Source organism: Scardinius erythrophthalmus, assembly GCF_964197995.2.
Source record: "Scardinius erythrophthalmus genome assembly, chromosome: 25".
Classification (NCBI taxonomy): domain Eukaryota; kingdom Metazoa; phylum Chordata; class Actinopteri; order Cypriniformes; family Leuciscidae; genus Scardinius; species Scardinius erythrophthalmus.
Window position 1 is genome coordinate 2660433 of NC_138245.1, and position 18435 is coordinate 2678867.

Below are 18435 nucleotides of genomic sequence, written 5' to 3' on the forward strand. Positions count from 1 at the left end.
TGCTTCTCCAGTAAATGCATCTTGATTTAAGAATGTTTAGGTATTTTTTTCTGGAAAACGAGACAAAAACTATTTTTTTGCAGTGTGGTTTGCCGGTTCCCCGTATCCGTGTTATTTTCAGACGTAGGAAGTGAGCATAAGTGTTCATTTCATAATCATAAACAACAGTACAGCAACGTGATATGCTAAAATGAGTCAAAATATGCAGTGATTTTCGAAAGTCTGCAGTAATTTGAATAGATTAGTCTTTCATTCTCCTCTTGCTGTTGTGTCTTTCTCTTTCATAGTGCAGTAAACTGTGATATGTTCGCTGTTTTCTGATAATGATAATAATAATATGGTAAACAACATCAACAACATGTGGATTGTGTGAGGATGTTGGTGATGAAGTGTGTGTTGTGTCTGTGTTTGATCAGGGTGCTCGAGGGAATGATGGTTTACCCGGCGGTGCTGGTCCCCCTGTAGGTTTGAGGCTCCATCATAATCATCATCATTTATTGTAGTGTGAGTCTGCTGTAAATGAATGCTGATTTTATTCACCTCACGCTGTTTGTGTTAACAGGGTCCAGTCGGTCCGGCTGGAGCTTCCGGTTTCCCAGGATCCCCCGGGTCTAAGGTTTGACAGCTCTTAATACTTAATTCCTCTTAATTCCTGTCATTATTAATGATGCACTAGTGAGTGGATTGCTACTTTGGTATTTTTATGCATGACTTGTAACCGGCTAAAGATACCAAAAACAGCAGGAATGTTAGATTTAAACTGGAAAGTCTTGATTGTGTTGTTTCAGGCTCTACTAGAACAGGTTTTCCTTCTTGAATGTTGATTATTTTCCTCATATTCCCCATTGTTGCGGCTCCTCTCTTCCCAGTCTGTCAGTAACGCTCTGTTTAGTTCCTGTCTCTATGAAGCCCCTCCTCCTGAAAAGCACACTGTGCTCTGATTGGTCGGCTGGAGTAGTGTGTTGTGATTGGTCGAGAGCTTCGAGTGTGTTTGGGAAATGTCCCGCCCCTTACCATAACCGCCAGTTAAACACACTACTAACTAATATTGTGACGTGTTCGTTCCCGGAAGAAAACTCAACTTCCCTGCCATTAAGACTATTATTCAAACAAAATTAGTGATAATCTGCAGGTTTATGAACACTTTTTAAAGACTGAATGAATGCACAGCCCAGGCTCTGGAAATGACCTGTTCTTGAGAAGAGATGAGTGAACAGTGAGTTAGTATCATGTTGTTTCTCCTCTTTCATAGGGGGAAGCTGGACCTACCGGAGCCCGTGGACCCGAAGGAGCTCAAGGACCCCGGGGAGAGTCTGGCGTCCCTGGATCTCCGGGACCCTCTGGAATGTCTGTGAGTAAAAAAAGGACTATTATTATGATAGAAAGCTCAGGTCTGGTAGATGAAAGGTTGTCGGTTTTCTCATTGTGGCCTTGAATGAGGCTCAGGTTACTTCAGAGGATCTGAAATAAGTGTGCCGTCAGGAAACTACACCGTCCTGCTGTTAACATGTGCGGTGAAATGAATGTGTGACCCTGACAGATGCTGTAGATGAGGCCTGAAACATGACGGAAACACTTCAGGAACACCAGTCAGTTTTGTTCACATTAAGTTATGAAAATGCTATTTCTAAATGTTCTCTGAACAATCAAAAAATCGTGTTTTTTCTTGGTTATGCAAATGATAAAGCAACATTCCTTTTGGCAAACATTATTGGAACGTTACTTTTGAATGTGCTCTGAACATTCTGAAACAAGTAACATTTGTAACATGTGTAACATTTAAAAACGTTAGATGAAGGTCCGACTAAAGCCTAGTTCACACTACAGGATTTTAAACCCGATTTGCACGTTAACGAGCTCGCCGACAGGTCGGGCTGTAATCGCGTGCAAATCTGCGGGTGATCCGCGCTCGCCATCTCTATGTGTGAAATACTAAACGACACATCAGAAACGCTCACCGACGCCAGACAAATATCTAGCATGCTAAATATCTGGAGCTGTTGGCCGACTCGATAGCCTGTGGTGTCACGTGACGCGACGAGCAACAGCCAATGAGAGAGCAAGGCATGGGTCGAGGTCACGAAAGAAAAACAGCAGCAGCAGCAATGGCTTCAAGAACAGTTTGGACCCAAGAAATTGAGCTTTTTCACTCTAAACATATTTTACTCATCTCCAACAATCCCTGCTGCCGCGTGTGCTCATCCATCCCTTCACTCATATTCTTTTTTTTTCTGGGTTTTGAACAGATCATTGCGCAAACAACTTGCATGGCCAATTTTGTCCCAGCGTCCATTTTCAAATAGACAACTCCTGTTTCTCGTAATTTCCCATTCCACTCCTCGCGCGTGTTTTCGTGACGCGCCGTGGTTTGTGGACCGGATAGAGTCGCTGCGGGACAGAGTCGTTGTCAGCTCGTGTAGTGTGTGACCCCCTGTTGCAGATCATCTACGCCGTGTCACGTAGTGTGAACACCACAACGACTTCAAGACTCCAGAGCTAGTCATGTAGTCTGAACAGCACAGCGATCTGCGGACGTCTAAAGTTGTGTAGTGTGAACTAGGCATCAAGTGTTGCAGAAAAAAAAAAAAATTCGTGAAAGATTTATAGATGATGTTTTTTGTGCTTTCATTTTGAGGACTTATTAAAGACCAGATAACTCTGAACAAACGTTCTATTAACGTTACTGGAAAAGAGCACGTTGGGAGGACACAACTTTTTGTCTTAAATGGAAGATTTGAAGTAGCACAAGATTTGGTTTTCTGGCAAAAGCTGGTTTTAGTTGGTCTAAAACCCCCAAACCCCAGACCAGGCCAACCTAACCAGCTAACAGGAACGCTCTCAGAACTTTGGCGAGATTCTCTTAAAGTTATGAACAAAAGTTCTTCCAGTAACGTTAATAGAACGTTCATTCAAAGTTATATCGTCTTTAATAATGTTCTCAAAACGTTAGCACAAAACACTTTGGGCCCTATTTTAATGATCTGAAACGCAAGTGTCAAAGCGCAAAGCGCAAGTAACTTTGTGGGCGGGTCTTGGCGCTGTTGCTTTTTTCCCGGCGGGATAAATGACTCTTGCGCCAGGCGCAAATCTAAAATGTGTTGGTCTGAAGCAGCTTCATTATTCATAGGTGTGGTTTGGGCGTAACGTGAAATAAACCAATCAGAGCGTCATCTCACATTCCCTTTAAGAGCAGACGCGCTTGTTCTAAACCGGATTCCTATTATAACGGCGTATTTGCCAGGCACGCGCCAGGAGCGGTTCACAGCCAAGGAGAGCAACGCTCTCGTCAGGGACGTTGGGGATGGAGAAACCCACCCAAATTAACTTCGGTTAAAAAGGCGTTTGATAATTTGGGTAAATGTGTAAGCTAGATGGATGCTTTTATAATAAATTCTCTATCTATCTATCTATCTATCTATCTATCTATCTATCTATCTATCTATCTATCTATCTATCTATCTATCTATCTATCTATCTATCTATCTATCTATCTATCTATCTATCTATCTATCTATCTATCTATCGTAATAATGTATGATTTGCAAAAATGAAAACTGCTGCTTCTGTGTAGATGAGAGAATCAAAGTGTATGCGCGTTGTGCACACGCTACATTGATTATGGCCAAGCATGCGCCCTTAAAATAGCATATGAATAACATGCGCAACGCGCCACTGACTTTAAACTATTTTTTTCCTGGTTAGTGGCGCAATTGTTTTCTAAACCTGCAAAATAGCATGAAGGAACGTTTGCGCCAGAACACGCCTCCTTTTTTGCGCTGAACCGCCCAGGGAGCGCAAGTTCATTCCCTAGTTTACCGACGTGCTTCTGTGGAGGGAAAAGCGTGCTTTGCGCGGGTGCAAAATAGGAATGATACATGCGTCGCTGTACAAAGTCAATTGCGCTGGGTGCAAGATAGGGCCCTTTATGTTTTAGTTGGACGTTCATCTAATGTTTTTTTAAATGTTACTACTTGTTTTAAAACGTTCACAGAACATTAAAAAGTAACATTTCAACAATATTCGCAGTATGCAATGTTCCCTTAAAAAAAATATATTTTAAAACATTTAAAAAATGGACGTTTTAAACATTCAGTGATCATTCGATAAAAATGTTTTCATAACTTAATAGACCTTAGTCAGGGTAGCGCCATATTTATTTTCTGACAGAAATGAAAATGAAGCTGTGAGGGATAGAATTACAGTGTGTTAAAAGGATTGTGCTGTTGTTTAACAACATACTGATTGTTTAACTGACAAGTTATTTTCGTCTTTCCGAAAAAAAAAAGAAATTCAGTAGAAAAAAGTTGCAAGTTGTGAACTGTATGTGTTTATACAGTGGATGCCATTGTAAAGACTCTCGTTTTCACCCGAGTTAAATGCAATGGCCTGTAACCTGACCAAGGTCTATCGAGTGTTAGCAAAATCTCCTTAGAAGATATTTCTGGTAGCCGGATATAATCAGCAGAACCCTTCTGTGGACAGATTTCACTCTGCAGTCTCAATCCTGCATTAAGTTCCTGTTGGATGGTCTAAACGAGAAATGTGTGTCGTCACCGTTCAATATAGTCGTTGGTGAAGCGTCCGGGATCGTGTGAGCTCCAGTCACTGTTTTGATGATGTCATTTTCCCACGGGCTTCAGAGTGACAAAGACATTTCGAGCTCAGATGATTGATTCCTTTCATAGCCTGCTTTGTCACAACACAAAGAAGACGAAGGTCTTTAAAGGAACACTCCACCGTTTTTTGAAATAGGGCTTATTCACCTTCTTTCCTACATTTAGATAGGTGGGCAAATGCTTTTTTGTCTCAGTGCATGCATTGTTTTAGTTTGACAGGGTCAGCGCTAGCTTAGCTTAGCTTAATGAATGGAATCCTTTGTTGCCAGCTAGCATGTCCTGAGTAAAAGTGATAAAAAACCCCCACCTAATTACTTCTTGTGGCCTGCGTATTCACAACGAGTACAAATAGCGATGCAGATTAACACTAGGCGATTTCCTAGGCAGATATTGACTATATTATGGGGAAGCACAGGCGAAGCACTGCTACTTGGGCGCAAAACTAAAACAATCCATGCACTGAGACAAAAATGCATTTGCCCACCTATCTAAATGTAGGAAATAAGGTGAATAAGCCCTATTTTAAAAAACGGTGGAGTTTTCCTTTAATCGACCGAGAGAAACAGAGTGAACAGAGAGGAGCTAAATACATGATGATGGTGGTGATGAACTAAATGATGAGCAGCTGTGATGAATAAATGTCCATGATTACCGATTAGTGGCGGGAAAAATTCAAGGGAAAAGGTGAATGAGTTCAGACGATTGTGACAGATACGCAGCATTAACAAGGAATGTGTGTTAGGTATTTGCATAAAAAAAAAAAAAGATTATATGTTGCTGGACACCTATGATGTTTTATTATTCATTATTTCCTCATTTTTGTCAGGATTATTATTATATTTTTGCTTTCAAGTGGAGCGTAGAGACCAAACCGCAACTGATGAAAGGATAACTGAGCGTTAGACGGTAACTCTCTGACTGTGTGCTCTCCTCAATCTGCAGGGTAACCCTGGTACTGACGGGATCACCGGAGCTAAAGGATCAGGGGTACGTACATGTTCATGTGAACTTCCATGTGACTTCGTTATTTGTGAATGAGTTGTTTACTTCTATTGTTCATCTGAGCTTCATTCCTGTTTTGACATGATACACCGATCACTTGTGTGATCACTTTGAATGACCCAAAGCTACACAATAGATGACATGAGGAGGCTGTTTCTTCCCGTAGGGTGCTCCTGGTATTGCTGGCGCTACTGGTTTCCCAGGCCCTCGTGGCCCTCCGGGACCTCAGGGAGCGACGGGTCCTCTGGGGCCCAAGGGACAGTCTGTGAGTTTCAGTTTTACTTTTAAATTTACTTTTAAATTTTAAATTCAGGCGATCATGACCCTGAAACGTGGTTTATTTAGCACTAATGACCAGCTGACTGTACATTACTAGCTATGTCCAGTAGAGCTGCACGATTCTGGAGAAACTGAGAATCACTTTTTTTTTTTTAGAGAGATCATGATTCTCCCACGATTCTGAAAAGACAACTAAAGGTTCTAGCAAAATGTTAATTAATGCAATCTATTTTAATATATTGTATTCATTTGATTTTTTTTTTTTTAATCATCTTGAATAAATGATTCAATGGCTCATTCAAAGACTTCACTGGTTTCATTACAGAATGAATCAGCGATTTTAAATGAATCTCTTGAATGAATGATTCAATGACTCACTCTTAAAGACTGTACTTGTTTTATTATTGGATGAATCAGCGTTTTTTTGAACAAATCTCTTGAATGAATGATTCAATGACTCACTCTTAAAGACTGTACTTGTTTTATTACTGGATGAATCAGCGATTTTAAACGAATCTCTTACATGAATGATTCAATGACTCACTCATAAAGACTGCACTTGTTTCATTACTGGATGAATCAGCGTTTTTAAACGAATCTCTTACATGAATGATTCAATGACTCACTCATAAAGACTGCACTTGTTTCATTACTGGATGAATCCGCTTTTTTAAACGAATCTCTTAAATTAATGATTCAATGACTCACTCTTAAAGACTGCACTTGTTTTATTATTGAATGAATCAGCGTTTTTTTGAACAAATCTCTTGAATGAATGATTCAATGACTCACTCATAAAGACTGTACTTGTTTTATTACTGGATGAATCAGCGATTTTAAAGAATCTCTTACATGAATGATTCAATGACTCACTCATAAAGACTGCACTTGTTTCATTACTGGATGAATCCGCTTTTTTAAACGAATCTCTTAAATTAATGATTCAATGACTCACTCTTAAAGACTGCACTTGTTTTATTACTGGATGAATCAGCGATTTTAAACGAATCTCTTAAATTAATGATTCAATGACTCACTCTTAAAGACTGCACTTGTTTTATTACTGGATGAATCAGCGATTTTAAACGAATCTCTTAAATTAATGATTCAATGACTCACTCTTAAAGACTGCACTTGTTTTATTACTGGATGAATCAGCGATTTTAAACGAATCTCTTAAATTAATGATTCAATGACTCACTCTTAAAGACTGCACTTGTTTCATTACTGGATGAATCCGCGTTTTTAAACGAATCTCTTAGATTAATGATTCAATGACTCACTCTTAAAGACTGCACTTGTTTTATTACTGGATGAATCAGCGATTTTAAACGAATCTCTTACATGAATGATTCAATGACTCACTCATAAAGACTGCACTTGTTTCATTACTGGATGAATCCGCTTTTTTAAACGAATCTCTTAAATTAATGATTCAATGACTCACTCTTAAAGACTGCACTTGTTTTATTACTGGATGAATCAGCGTTTTTGAACAAATCTCTTGAATGAATGATTCAATGACTCATTCAAAGACTTCACTTATTTCATTACTGGAACAAACCTCTTAAAAGAATGATCCATTAATTGAAGAGATTATTATATAGACATATTTATATAGAGATAGCCGAATTGTTGTCATTTAAGAATAAGATCGCTTGGGTGTCTTGAGTCGAGATCACAATTTTTTACCGATTAATCGTGCAGCTCTAGTGTCCAATATATGAAGATGAATAATGATATTAAGTAGTATCAGGGAGTTCAGAAACACTGACACTGATATAGAGAATAACTGGAGCTTTTTCATGATCAGACGGCAACATTACACACTAAACACAGATGAACATGGGCAAATGCATGATACGTCCTCATTAAACAAGTAATATTATATCTAAACACACAGTATGAGATATGAATTACTGGTTTCATTAAAAAAACACAGGACCCTTCAAGTTCTGGCTGATATGTCAATATATATTGTAATGAAGATATAAAGGGTCATTCTATAGATTTTTTATATGTATTATACATGCAGCTTTCAGTGGACAGGACTGTGTGAAGTTGATAGGTTAAAAATGGAGAGTGGGACATGTTTGATAATGAAGTATTCAGAGCACAATGAGTCGTGATCGAGAACGCAATTCAGTACTCGCATGCTATTTGTGTAGTGTTTTGTACTTGAATAAAACTGTTAGACAACTCCTGTCGTGAGATAAGATTATGGTCACATCACCCACTCCTAGACCCTTCAATCCCATCATTCAGAGGATCTTCTGGTCTCATCTGATAGTGTTGATCTCAGATTTACAGTAATAGACCTGACCCTGATGTGTGCTTGTCTTCAGGGTGATCCGGGTCTCGCAGGGTTCAAGGGTGAGGCTGGTCCTAAAGGAGAAATTGTAAGTCCTTACATTCACACTAGAAGTCATTCAGTCATATAACTTCATAAATAATAACTTAATTATATGCAGCACTACAAACAAAGCTGAAATACAAGGACTGAATGGACTGTAAACATAAAGAATGTCAGTGACACTTTACTTCAAGCCTTTATGTATGATGCATTATAAAGGTATTCATAATGTACATTATTCATAAACAATTGTAATCAAAGTTAAAATGTATTGTAATATGTGCAGATTCCTTGTTATATCTGAAGTTGTTTGTCATGTGTTTTAATGCATTAACAGTGAATAAATCAGTATTATATTATATCTGTGGTTACAATTATTCATGAGAGCATACAATGCATTATAATGTGCAATACAAGGCATAATTAATGCATTAAAATACTTTTATAATGCATTATATATAAAGGCTTTAAGTAAAGTGTTGCCAGGATGTTTACATAAAACAATGTTGCATTAAAATAATATTGATTTTGTAGCTGCTATACATAGATGCAAGCAAACACCTTCTTTCAGTGTTTATTAGCTGTCTGTCAGAGGATACAGTGTGTTTTACAGGACGTCAAATGAAAATGAATGTTTTAAATGAAGCGTGGTTTGTTCAGGGCAGCGCTGGTCTTCAGGGGCCCATCGGCCCCGCTGGAGAGGAGGGCAAGCGAGGACCCAGAGGAGAGCCTGGTGCCGCTGGACCCGTCGGCCCGCATGGAGAGAGAGTGAGACATGTCGCCTCATATCATATAACTTCATCTGCTCCTCTCGAGTCGTGTATAACATTAACACATGACCCATACGTGCATTGTGTCTCTAGCTCCTTTAGATGAAGCATTGCACTGCATTCTGTAAATAACATTCATCACTGATAAGATGTTTTCTGCAGGGTGCTCCTGGCAATCGAGGCTTTCCTGGACAAGATGGTCTGGCTGGTCCGAAGGTGAGGTGCATGCTCAAAATGCAAAAAACAATAAACCCTTACTAGAATTTCATGCTGGATGTGATGTAACATTACTGGTAAATTGAACAAAGCCACGTGAACAAAGCCTTGGTCGACTAGTAGTCGTTCGTTTAAGCCATTAGTCGACTAGTCACGTTGTTCCACAGTACAGAGAAATACTAAACCATAAAAGTGAACCTTGAAAATACAAATTAAGCGCTCAATTGTACGCATTAAGCGCACACAAAAGTATTGATTATGAATCAAATGTCTGGGCATTTTAATAATTTCCCTAGTGAAAAAAACAATGCCAAAATGTATTTAAAATACACTATAAATCCATTAACATATTTTTGACATATTGCTTGAGACTTAATGATATAAATATTAAAATGACTTCTTTATTGCACAATGCACATTTCTTAATATTAAGCCTAAAATGTGTTGAATGTCAGTATTAGTAAGGATAGTATGATCACTTTATAATTTAAATGCAAGATATTTAAAGTATACCTAAAGTTTCGCAATAGTTTCACTTCAGCACAATCAAATATACTTCCGTATATCTTTAGTTGGACCTCAGCACTATTTCTGGATAACTAAAGTACATGAAGTACAAAATTAGTTGTTCCAGTTTAGCAGACTTTAAATATACCAGTCTAGTATGCCAAAAGTACAATTGCAGGGTATTTATATTAAGTACATAAATATGTGAAAGTATTTGTAGTATACTTAGCATAAAATAAATGTATTTCTAATATATTTTAGTGTATTTATTTTGACTAGGGTTATTAATAACCTAGTGTTTTCTGCAAACATGACTCATCTCACAGTATAGCGGATGCGCCTGTAGAGAGAGATGCACGTTAAGTTAAACGTCAAACTCGTTAAGCTTTCAAACAAAACACTTGGATATGTGCCTAATAATAGTGCACATTTATCTAGGTTAATGTTAACGTAACATAATTACCACATGGACCAGATGTCTTAAAGTCCCCCTGTTTTGAAACTCAAGCTTTTAATGTTGTTTATCTGATGTTTTTAATCTGCTTTAAGACAAAGCATGTCTAAATTCATAAGTCGACACCATTGCTGAGTATTTCCTCCTTAAAACTGCAGTGAACCAAAGACAGTCTCAAAAACACGCTTTGAAATCGCTGGTGTTTCTGATGTCACAAACTACCTTGTAACCAATCAGATCAACGTGTGATCGTCAACCAGTGGAAATTTTCAAGGAAAAAGACTTTTAAATATGTAATTTTGGTGATCATAGATGGGTTTTAAGGGATGAAATGATTGACTACAGGAGGACTTTAACGATCTGTCCGTCACGGACTGCGTGACTTCACCTCTTACTTTTCTCTGCGACTAACTGACTAATTAAAATTTCGTCGACTAACGTTTTGTCGACTATTAGGGGTCAGCCCTAGTGACTAAAGTCAAAATGTGTCTGATATTGTTCTTTGGGAATGTAGCAGACGCAGCTCCGTGTCCGTCAGTAAAGATTGCACTTTTCCATCGGAAACCAAACTATGACAAATGGTTATGAAGATCATATCAGGTTTTACTTGACTGCAGCATGTGTTCAGTGTCTGTCATTCTCCGTGTGTGTTGCAGGGCGCTCCGGGTGAGCGTGGGCCTGCGGGCGGATCGGGGCCCAAGGGAGCCAGCGGAGACCCTGGACGGCCTGGAGAACCGGGTCTGCCTGGTGCACGGGTACGTCAATCCATCGCTCTGCACTGCCGACAGATCTGATACTGATCATACATGCTTGTCATAATCACGGGCATTCTCCTTTCACAGGGTCTGACGGGACGTCCGGGTGATGCCGGTCCACAGGGCAAAGTCGGTCCATCTGTGAGTAGACACAGCCTATATTTTGACTATATAGGCTTATATAAAGCCTAACTTAGGTATAGGAACTATATGAAAAAGCATTAGCGTTTGCCGTGTGATCAGTGCTCAATGTCGCTTGCTGAGCAGAAATACATAATCATGTTTCTCTTGGTCCCTCAAAGTCGTGTTGGATTTTCTCTTTAGTGCAAATGTTGAGAGGTCCATCTGTCACTGTTTTCCATGTTCGTAGAGTTAGTTTGTGGAGTAAATATAGGCTATAATCTGTGTGTTTACTCTGCTTTTTCTGGTGTTTCCCGTGCGTTTGGCCAATCAGCGAACACTAATGTCACTGGTAGTTCCTCTAGTGCCGGTTTAGACCCGACTCTGAAAATGAGTTGCTAGAACTAAAATCGTTCCCCGTTCCTGCGGTGCGAACACACCAAAAGCTGACACTTCTGCCATTATTTATAGGAATTATGAAGCCCTTAAAAACTGTACTTGTTTTATTATTGGATGAATCAGTGCGAAAGCCCCTTATGATTAATAGTGAACCTTCTCATCACAAAGAGATTATTTAGTGAAGAAAATCAATTAATATTGCTCTTTAGATATCGAATTGTAACACTCTGCTAAATTGTACTCAGATTACAAGGGGTACTGATCTAATGTATAAAAAAAATGAAAAAATAGTGTATATAAATATAACAGATATGTATTTACACAAACAACATTGGACTAAAATAACACTTTATATACTGTATATATTAGGGGTGTAACGGTACACAAACATGACGGTTTGGTTCGTACTTCGGTATTGAAGTCACGGTTCGGTACGGGTTCAGTATCTTTTTAGATATAATAAACACTCAAATAAAAAAAAAGTTCTTTAAATTGCACTTAAGGCAGGTTTTGTATTAACTTCTAAATCTAATTATAAAGTAAATTTTCTACTCCAATTCACTTTTGAAAGATAATAATTTATGCAGTGGCTGTCATAACTTGTTTTCATGACAAATTTATTTAAACATACATTAAATAATCAAGACATTACTCACAGGTTAAGTAAATATAATGAATCGGCTAATACAGTGCGTATACGAAATGATTCTCTCTAGAGTTCATTTCTCTAGCGAACTAGTGTCTAGTGACACTAAATGCCTGAGATAAGTGTAATGCTTCATGAGATATTATTCTCAAGTTGATTTATTGATATCGTTCCGCAGTTGAAACACTGTTTGAGAGATGTAAACAAACCGATCGATCGTCACTTCGTCATCTGAGCTTTTGAAACAGCATTGCGCCCCCTTCTGGATTGGAGTGTGGATCTCCTGTGACTGAATGTAGTCATGCACCGAACCGTGACGTCTGTACCGTACGGTTCGTGACGAATACATGTATATGTATATATAATATATAGCGTCCCCTTTGCAGTCAGATGTGCGCCCTCAATAGACCTTATTCAGAGCAGCGCCATTACATGTTTTCAATGTCATTTGGTCTAAAAAGCTGTATAAAGCTCTTAGATCACTTAGGCCTATAATGTTTCACAGCTCATATTGCCGGGAGTTTTATGTCTACTGAAGTTTTTTGGAAAGATATTTTGCTGTGTTTTGTCAGCAGATCAATTCAAACACACATTAAATAACAGTAAAAGCGATGCTTGTCTATCCCTCACAGCCTCGCTTTCATTGCCGTGCGATTGTGACATCACCACAGATTTCGTCTAACCACCACCACAACAAACAACTCTATGATATATAGAACACACCTATATACATTTGGATGCTGCATTAAACAAATTTTTAAAGGAAAAAAAATAATAATAATAAATCAACTCCATAGCTGATTCCAAGTGATCAAGGGCTTAGGGCATTCCAATTCAGCCCATTGCAGTTTCCACAGTGGTGGGCACTCGCGCAACGTAAGCAATGACGTACATCCGAGTGAACGAGGCGGAGGGAAGTTAGCGAGTGAACGAGGCGGAGGGAAGTTAGCGAGTGAACGAGGCGGAGGGAAGTTAGCGAGTGAACGAGGCGGAGGGAAGTTAGCGAGTGAACGAGGCGGAGGGAAGTTAGCGAGTGAACGAGGCGGAGGGAAGTTAGCGAGTGAACGAGGCGGAGGGAAGTTAGCGAGTGAACGAGGCGGAGGGAAGTTAGCGAGTGAACGAGTCTGAAGGAAGTTAGCGAGTGAACGAGGCAGAGGGAAGTTAGTGAGTGAACGAGGCTGAAGGAAGTTAGCGAGTGAACGAGACGGAGGGAAGTTAGCGAGTGAACGAGGCTGAAGGAAGTTAGCGAGCGAACGAGGCTGAAGAAAGTTAGCGAGCAAACGAGACGGAGGGAAGTTAGCGAGTGAACGAATGTGAAGGAAGTTAGTGAGTGAACGAGGCGGAGGGAAGTTAGCGAGTGAACGAGGCTGAAGGAAGTTAGCGAGTGAACGAGGCTGAAGGAAGTTAGCGAGTGAACGAGACGGAGGGAAGTTAGCGAGTGAACGAGGCGGAGGGAAGTTAGCGAGTGAACGAGACGGAGGGAAGTTAGCGAGTGAACGAGGCGGAGGGAAGTTAGCGAGTGAACGAGGCGGAGGGAAGTTAGCGAGTGAACGAGGCGGAGGGAAGTTAGCGAGTGAACGAGACGGAGGGAAGTTAGCGAGTGAACGAGGCTGAAGGAAGTTAGCGAGTGAACGAGACGGAGGGAAGTTAGCGAGTGAACGAGACGGAGGGAAGTTAGCGAGTGAACGAGACGGAGGGAAGTTAGCGAGTGAACGAGACGGAGGGAAGTTAGCGAGTGAACGAGGCTGAAGGAAGTTAGCGAGCGAACGAGACGGAGGGAAGTTAGCGAGTGAACGATGCTGAAGGAAGTTAGTGAGTGAACGAGGCGGAGGGAAGTTAGCGAGTGAACGAGGCTGAAGGAAGTTAGCGAGTGAACGAGGCTGAAGGAAGTTAGCGAGTGAACGAGACGGAGGGAAGTTAGCGAGTGAACGAGGCTGAGGGAAGTTAGCGAGTGAACGAGACGGAGGGAAGTTAGCGAGTGAACGAGGCTGAAGGAAGTTAGCGAGTGAACGAGGCGGAGGGAAGTTAGCGAGTGAACGAGGCTGAAGGAAGTTAGCGAGTGAACGAGACGGAGGGAAGTTAGCGAGTGAACGAGGCGGAGGGAAGTTAGCGAGTGAACGAGACGGAGGGAAGTTAGCGAGTGAACGAGGCTGAAGGAAGTTAGCGAGTGAACGAGACGGAGGGAAGTTAGCGAGTGAACGAGGCTGAAGGAAGTTAGTGAGTGAACGAGACGGAGGGAAGTTAGCGAGTGAACGAGGCTGAGGGAAGTTAGCGAGTAAACGAGACGGAGGGAAGTTAGCGAGTGAACGAGGCTGAGGGAAGTTAGCGAGTGAACGAGACGGAGGGAAGTTAGCGAGTGAACGATGCTGAAGGAAGTTAGTGAGTGAACGAGGCGGAGGGAAGTTAGCGAGTGAACGAGGCTGAAGGAAGTTAGCGAGTGAACGAGGCTGAAGGAAGTTAGCGAGTGAACGAGACGGAGGGAAGTTAGCGAGTGAACGAGGCGGAGGGAATTTAGCGAGTGAACGAGGCGGAGGGAAGTTAGCGAGTGAACGAGGCGGAGGGAAGTTAGCGAGTGAACGAGGCAGAGGGAAGTTAGCGAGTGAACGAGACGGAGGGAAGTTAGCGAGTGAACGAGGCTGAAGGAAGTTAGCGAGTGAACGAGACGAAGGGAAGTTAGCGAGTGAACGAGACGGAGGGAAGTTAGCGAGTGAACGAGACGGAGGGAAGTTAGCAAGTGAACGAGACGGAGGGAAGTTAGCGAGTGAACGAGGCTGAAGGAAGTTAGCGAGCGAACGAGACGGAGGGAAGTTAGCGAGTGAACGATGCTGAAGGAAGTTAGTGAGTGAACGAGGCGGAGGGAAGTTAGCGAGTGAACGAGGCTGAAGGAAGTTAGCGAGTGAACGAGGCTGAAGGAAGTTAGCGAGTGAACGAGACGGAGGGAAGTTAGCGAGTGAACGAGGCGGAGGGAAGTTAGCGAGTGAACGAGACGGAGGGAAGTTAGCGAGTGAACAAGGCTGAAGGAAGTTAGCGAGTGAACGAGGCGGAGGGAAGTTAGCGAGTGAACGAGGCTGAAGGAAGTTAGTGAGTGAACGAGACGGAGGGAAGTTAGCGAGTGAACGAGGCGGAGGGAAGTTAGCGAGTGAACGAGACGGAGGGAAGTTAGCGAGTGAACAAAGCTGAAGGAAGTTGGCGAGTGAACGAGACGGAGGGAAGTTAGCGAGTGAACGAGGCTGAAGGAAGTTAGTGAGTGAACGAGACGGAGGGAAGTTAACGAGTGAAAGATGCTGAAGGAAGTTAGTGAGTGAACGAGGCGGAGGGAAGTTAGCAAGTGAACGAGGCTGAAGGAAGTTAGGGAGTGAACGAGGCAGAGGGAAGTTAGCGAGTGAACGAGGCTGAAGGAAGTTAGCGAGTGAACGAGGCGGAGGGAAGTTAGCGAGTGAACGAGGCTGAAGGAAGTTAGCGAGTGAACGAGGCGGAGGGAAGTTAGCAAGTGAACGAGGCTGAAGGAAGTTAGCGAGTGAACGAGACGGAGGGAAGTTAGCGAGTGAACGATGCTGAAGGAAGTTAGTGAGTGAACGAGGCGGAGGGAAGTTAGCGAGTGAACGAGGCTGAAGGAAGTTAGCGAGTGAACGAGGCTGAAGGAAGTTAGCGAGTGAACGAGGCTGAAGGAAGTTAGCGAGTGAACGAGGCGGAGGGAAGTTAGCGAGTGAACGAGGCGGAGGGAAGTTAGCGAGTGAACGAGACGGAGGGAAGTTAGCGAGTGAACGAGGCTGAAGGAAGTTAGCGAGTGAACGAGGCTGAAGGAAGTTAGCGAGCGAACGAGACGGAGGGAAGTTAGCGAGTGAACGATGCTGAAGGAAGTTAGTGAGTGAACGAGGCGGAGGGAAGTTAGCGAGTGAATGAGGCTGAAGGAAGTTAGCGAGTGAACGAGGCTGAAGGAAGTTAGCGAGTGAACGAGACGGAGGGAAGTTAGCGAGTGAACGAGGCTGAGGGAAGTTAGCGAGTGAACGAGACGGAGGGAAGTTAGCGAGTGAACGAGGCTGAAGGAAGTTATCGAGTGAACGAGGCGGAGGGAAGTTAGCGAGTGAACGAGGCTGAAGGAAGTTAGCGAGTGAACGAGACGGAGGGAAGTTAGCGAGTGAACGAGGCGGAGGGAAGTTAGCGAGTGAACGAGGCGGAGGGAAGTTAGCGAGAGAACGAGACGGAGGGAAGCTAGCGAGTGAACGAGACGGAGGGAAGTTAGCGAGTGAACGAGGCTGAAGTAAGTTAGTGAGTGAACGAGACGGAGGGAAGTTAACGAGTGAAAGATGCTGAAGGAAGTTAGTGAGTGAACGAGACGGAGGGAAGTTAGCGAGTGAACGAGGCGGAGGGAAGTTAGCGAGTGAACGAGACGGAGGGAAGTTAGCGAGTGAACGATGCTGAAGGAAGTTAGTGAGTGAACGAGGCGGAGGGAAGTTAGCGAGTGAACGAGGCGGAGGGAAGTTAGCGAGTGAACGAGGCTGAAGGAAGTTAGCGAGTGAACGAGGCTGAAGGAAGTTAGCGAGTGAACGAGACGGAGGGAAGTTAGCGAGTGAACGAGGCGGAGGGAAGTTAGCGAGTGAACGAGACGGAGGGAAGTTAGCGAGTGAACGAGGCGGAGGGAAGTTAGCGAGTGAACGAGGCAGAGGGAAGTTAGCGAGTGAACGAGACGGAGGGAAGTTAGCGAGTGAACGAGGCTGAAGGAAGTTAGCGAGTGAACGAGGCTGAAGGAAGTTAGCGAGCGAACGAGACGGAGGGAAGTTAGCGAGTGAACGATGCTGAAGGAAGTTAGTGAGTGAACGAGGCGGAGGGAAGTTAGCGAGTGAACGAGGCTGAAGGAAGTTAGCGAGTGAACGAGGCTGAAGGAAGTTAGCGAGTGAACGAGACGGAGGGAAGTTAGCGAGTGAACGAGGCGGAGGGAAGTTAGCGAGTGAACGAGACGGAGGGAAGTTAGCGAGTGAACGAGGCTGAAGGAAGTTAGCGAGTGAACGAGGCGGAGGGAAGTTAGCGAGTGAACGAGGCTGAAGGAAGTTAGCGAGTGAACGAGACGGAGGGAAGTTAGCGAGTGAACGAGGCGGAGGGAAGTTAGCGAGTGAATGAGACGGAGGGAAGTTAGCGAGTGAACAAAGCTGAAGGAAGTTGGCGAGTGAACGAGACGGAGGGAAGTTAGCGAGTGAACGAGGCTGAAGGAAGTTAGTGAGTGAACGAGACGGAGGGAAGTTAACCTGTTAAGCTGCAACGCCACTTTTGAAAAATCCCCAGAAATGACATACCCAAACTAAAACAGATACAGTTCATGAACCCTTTGTACTAAAAGCACAAGTATGATCTCGTTTGAAAGCTGACACCTGGCAGTTTATTGTAAATGTAGAATTAATTATTGTCGTAATGACAAAAATTGTTATAAATAGCTTCAAAGTTTTGTAAAGTTATTAGAAATTATTTTTTATGAAACATCCTCATGAAAATAAAATTGAAATTGGCACTGGAGCAATCTAGAAATGCACTACAGCTAAAGCCACATGTCTAAACATTTTATGTTTAAAATCTGAAGATAATAAGCCCAAAACTCTGTATTTAGTTAAATGTTTTTCAAGACCATGTCATGTGACTAACAGTTAGGGCTAGCTAGCATGTTAGCTTAGCACACCATCAATACACGACAATATATGAGATTAAAACCATATTTATGTTCAAAACGTACTTTATAACTCAAGCTGAATGTTTTAAATAATCTTCTGTGATCTAATTTAGCTTCAGATAAAAAAATCAGACAGAAAATATATTATTTGATAGTATTATGCACAATGATGAAGTCTATATAGATTAGCATTACATTATAAATATAATCTATTATTATAAAAATACCTGGCATGGCTTGAAGAACACAGGCAAATCAGATATCATTGCAATCATGTTTATTGTCTTCAAAACATCTTTTATCTGCATGATTACAGCCGATCTCTGTTAGCTGTGTGTGTGTTCGAGGCTTCCTGGAATGTCACATGATCATGGCTCTTCTTCATGTGCCATATATGGACTATATTACTGTGCATATAGCGCCCTCAGCCTATTGGTATGAATTGAAAACACTGTGAATTAGAATACCAAACGCTCATAAAGATTACATTGACGCATTTGGGTATAAATTCAATAAATATTATTCCTGTCTATAGAAATATGATGTGAATCTAAAAGAATCTATCAATATTTCTCCAAATCTGCACATTTTTGAGCTAAAGCCCTGAGGGACGTTGTTTTGTGTATCGCTGTCATGACGACAGCACGGGAGTTTTTTAT

The 18435-nt window shown here is 42.0% G+C and overlaps 1 protein-coding gene across 1 annotated transcript in view; it reads left to right on the forward strand.

Moving 5' to 3' along the window:
- LOC308685820 (uncharacterized protein) overlaps window positions 1–18435 on the forward strand; it is a 72577-nt gene that overhangs the window by 13068 nt on the left and 41074 nt on the right. The window contains exons 9-18 of the mRNA XM_081357848.1: window positions 417–461; window positions 563–616; window positions 1253–1351; window positions 5559–5603; window positions 5785–5883; window positions 8243–8296; window positions 8911–9018; window positions 9183–9236; window positions 10854–10952; window positions 11040–11093. Of these exons, the coding sequence (XP_081213974.1) occupies window positions 417–461; window positions 563–616; window positions 1253–1351; window positions 5559–5603; window positions 5785–5883; window positions 8243–8296; window positions 8911–9018; window positions 9183–9236; window positions 10854–10952; window positions 11040–11093 (711 nt within the window). The remainder of the gene's footprint in view (window positions 1–416; window positions 462–562; window positions 617–1252; window positions 1352–5558; window positions 5604–5784; window positions 5884–8242; window positions 8297–8910; window positions 9019–9182; window positions 9237–10853; window positions 10953–11039; window positions 11094–18435) is intronic.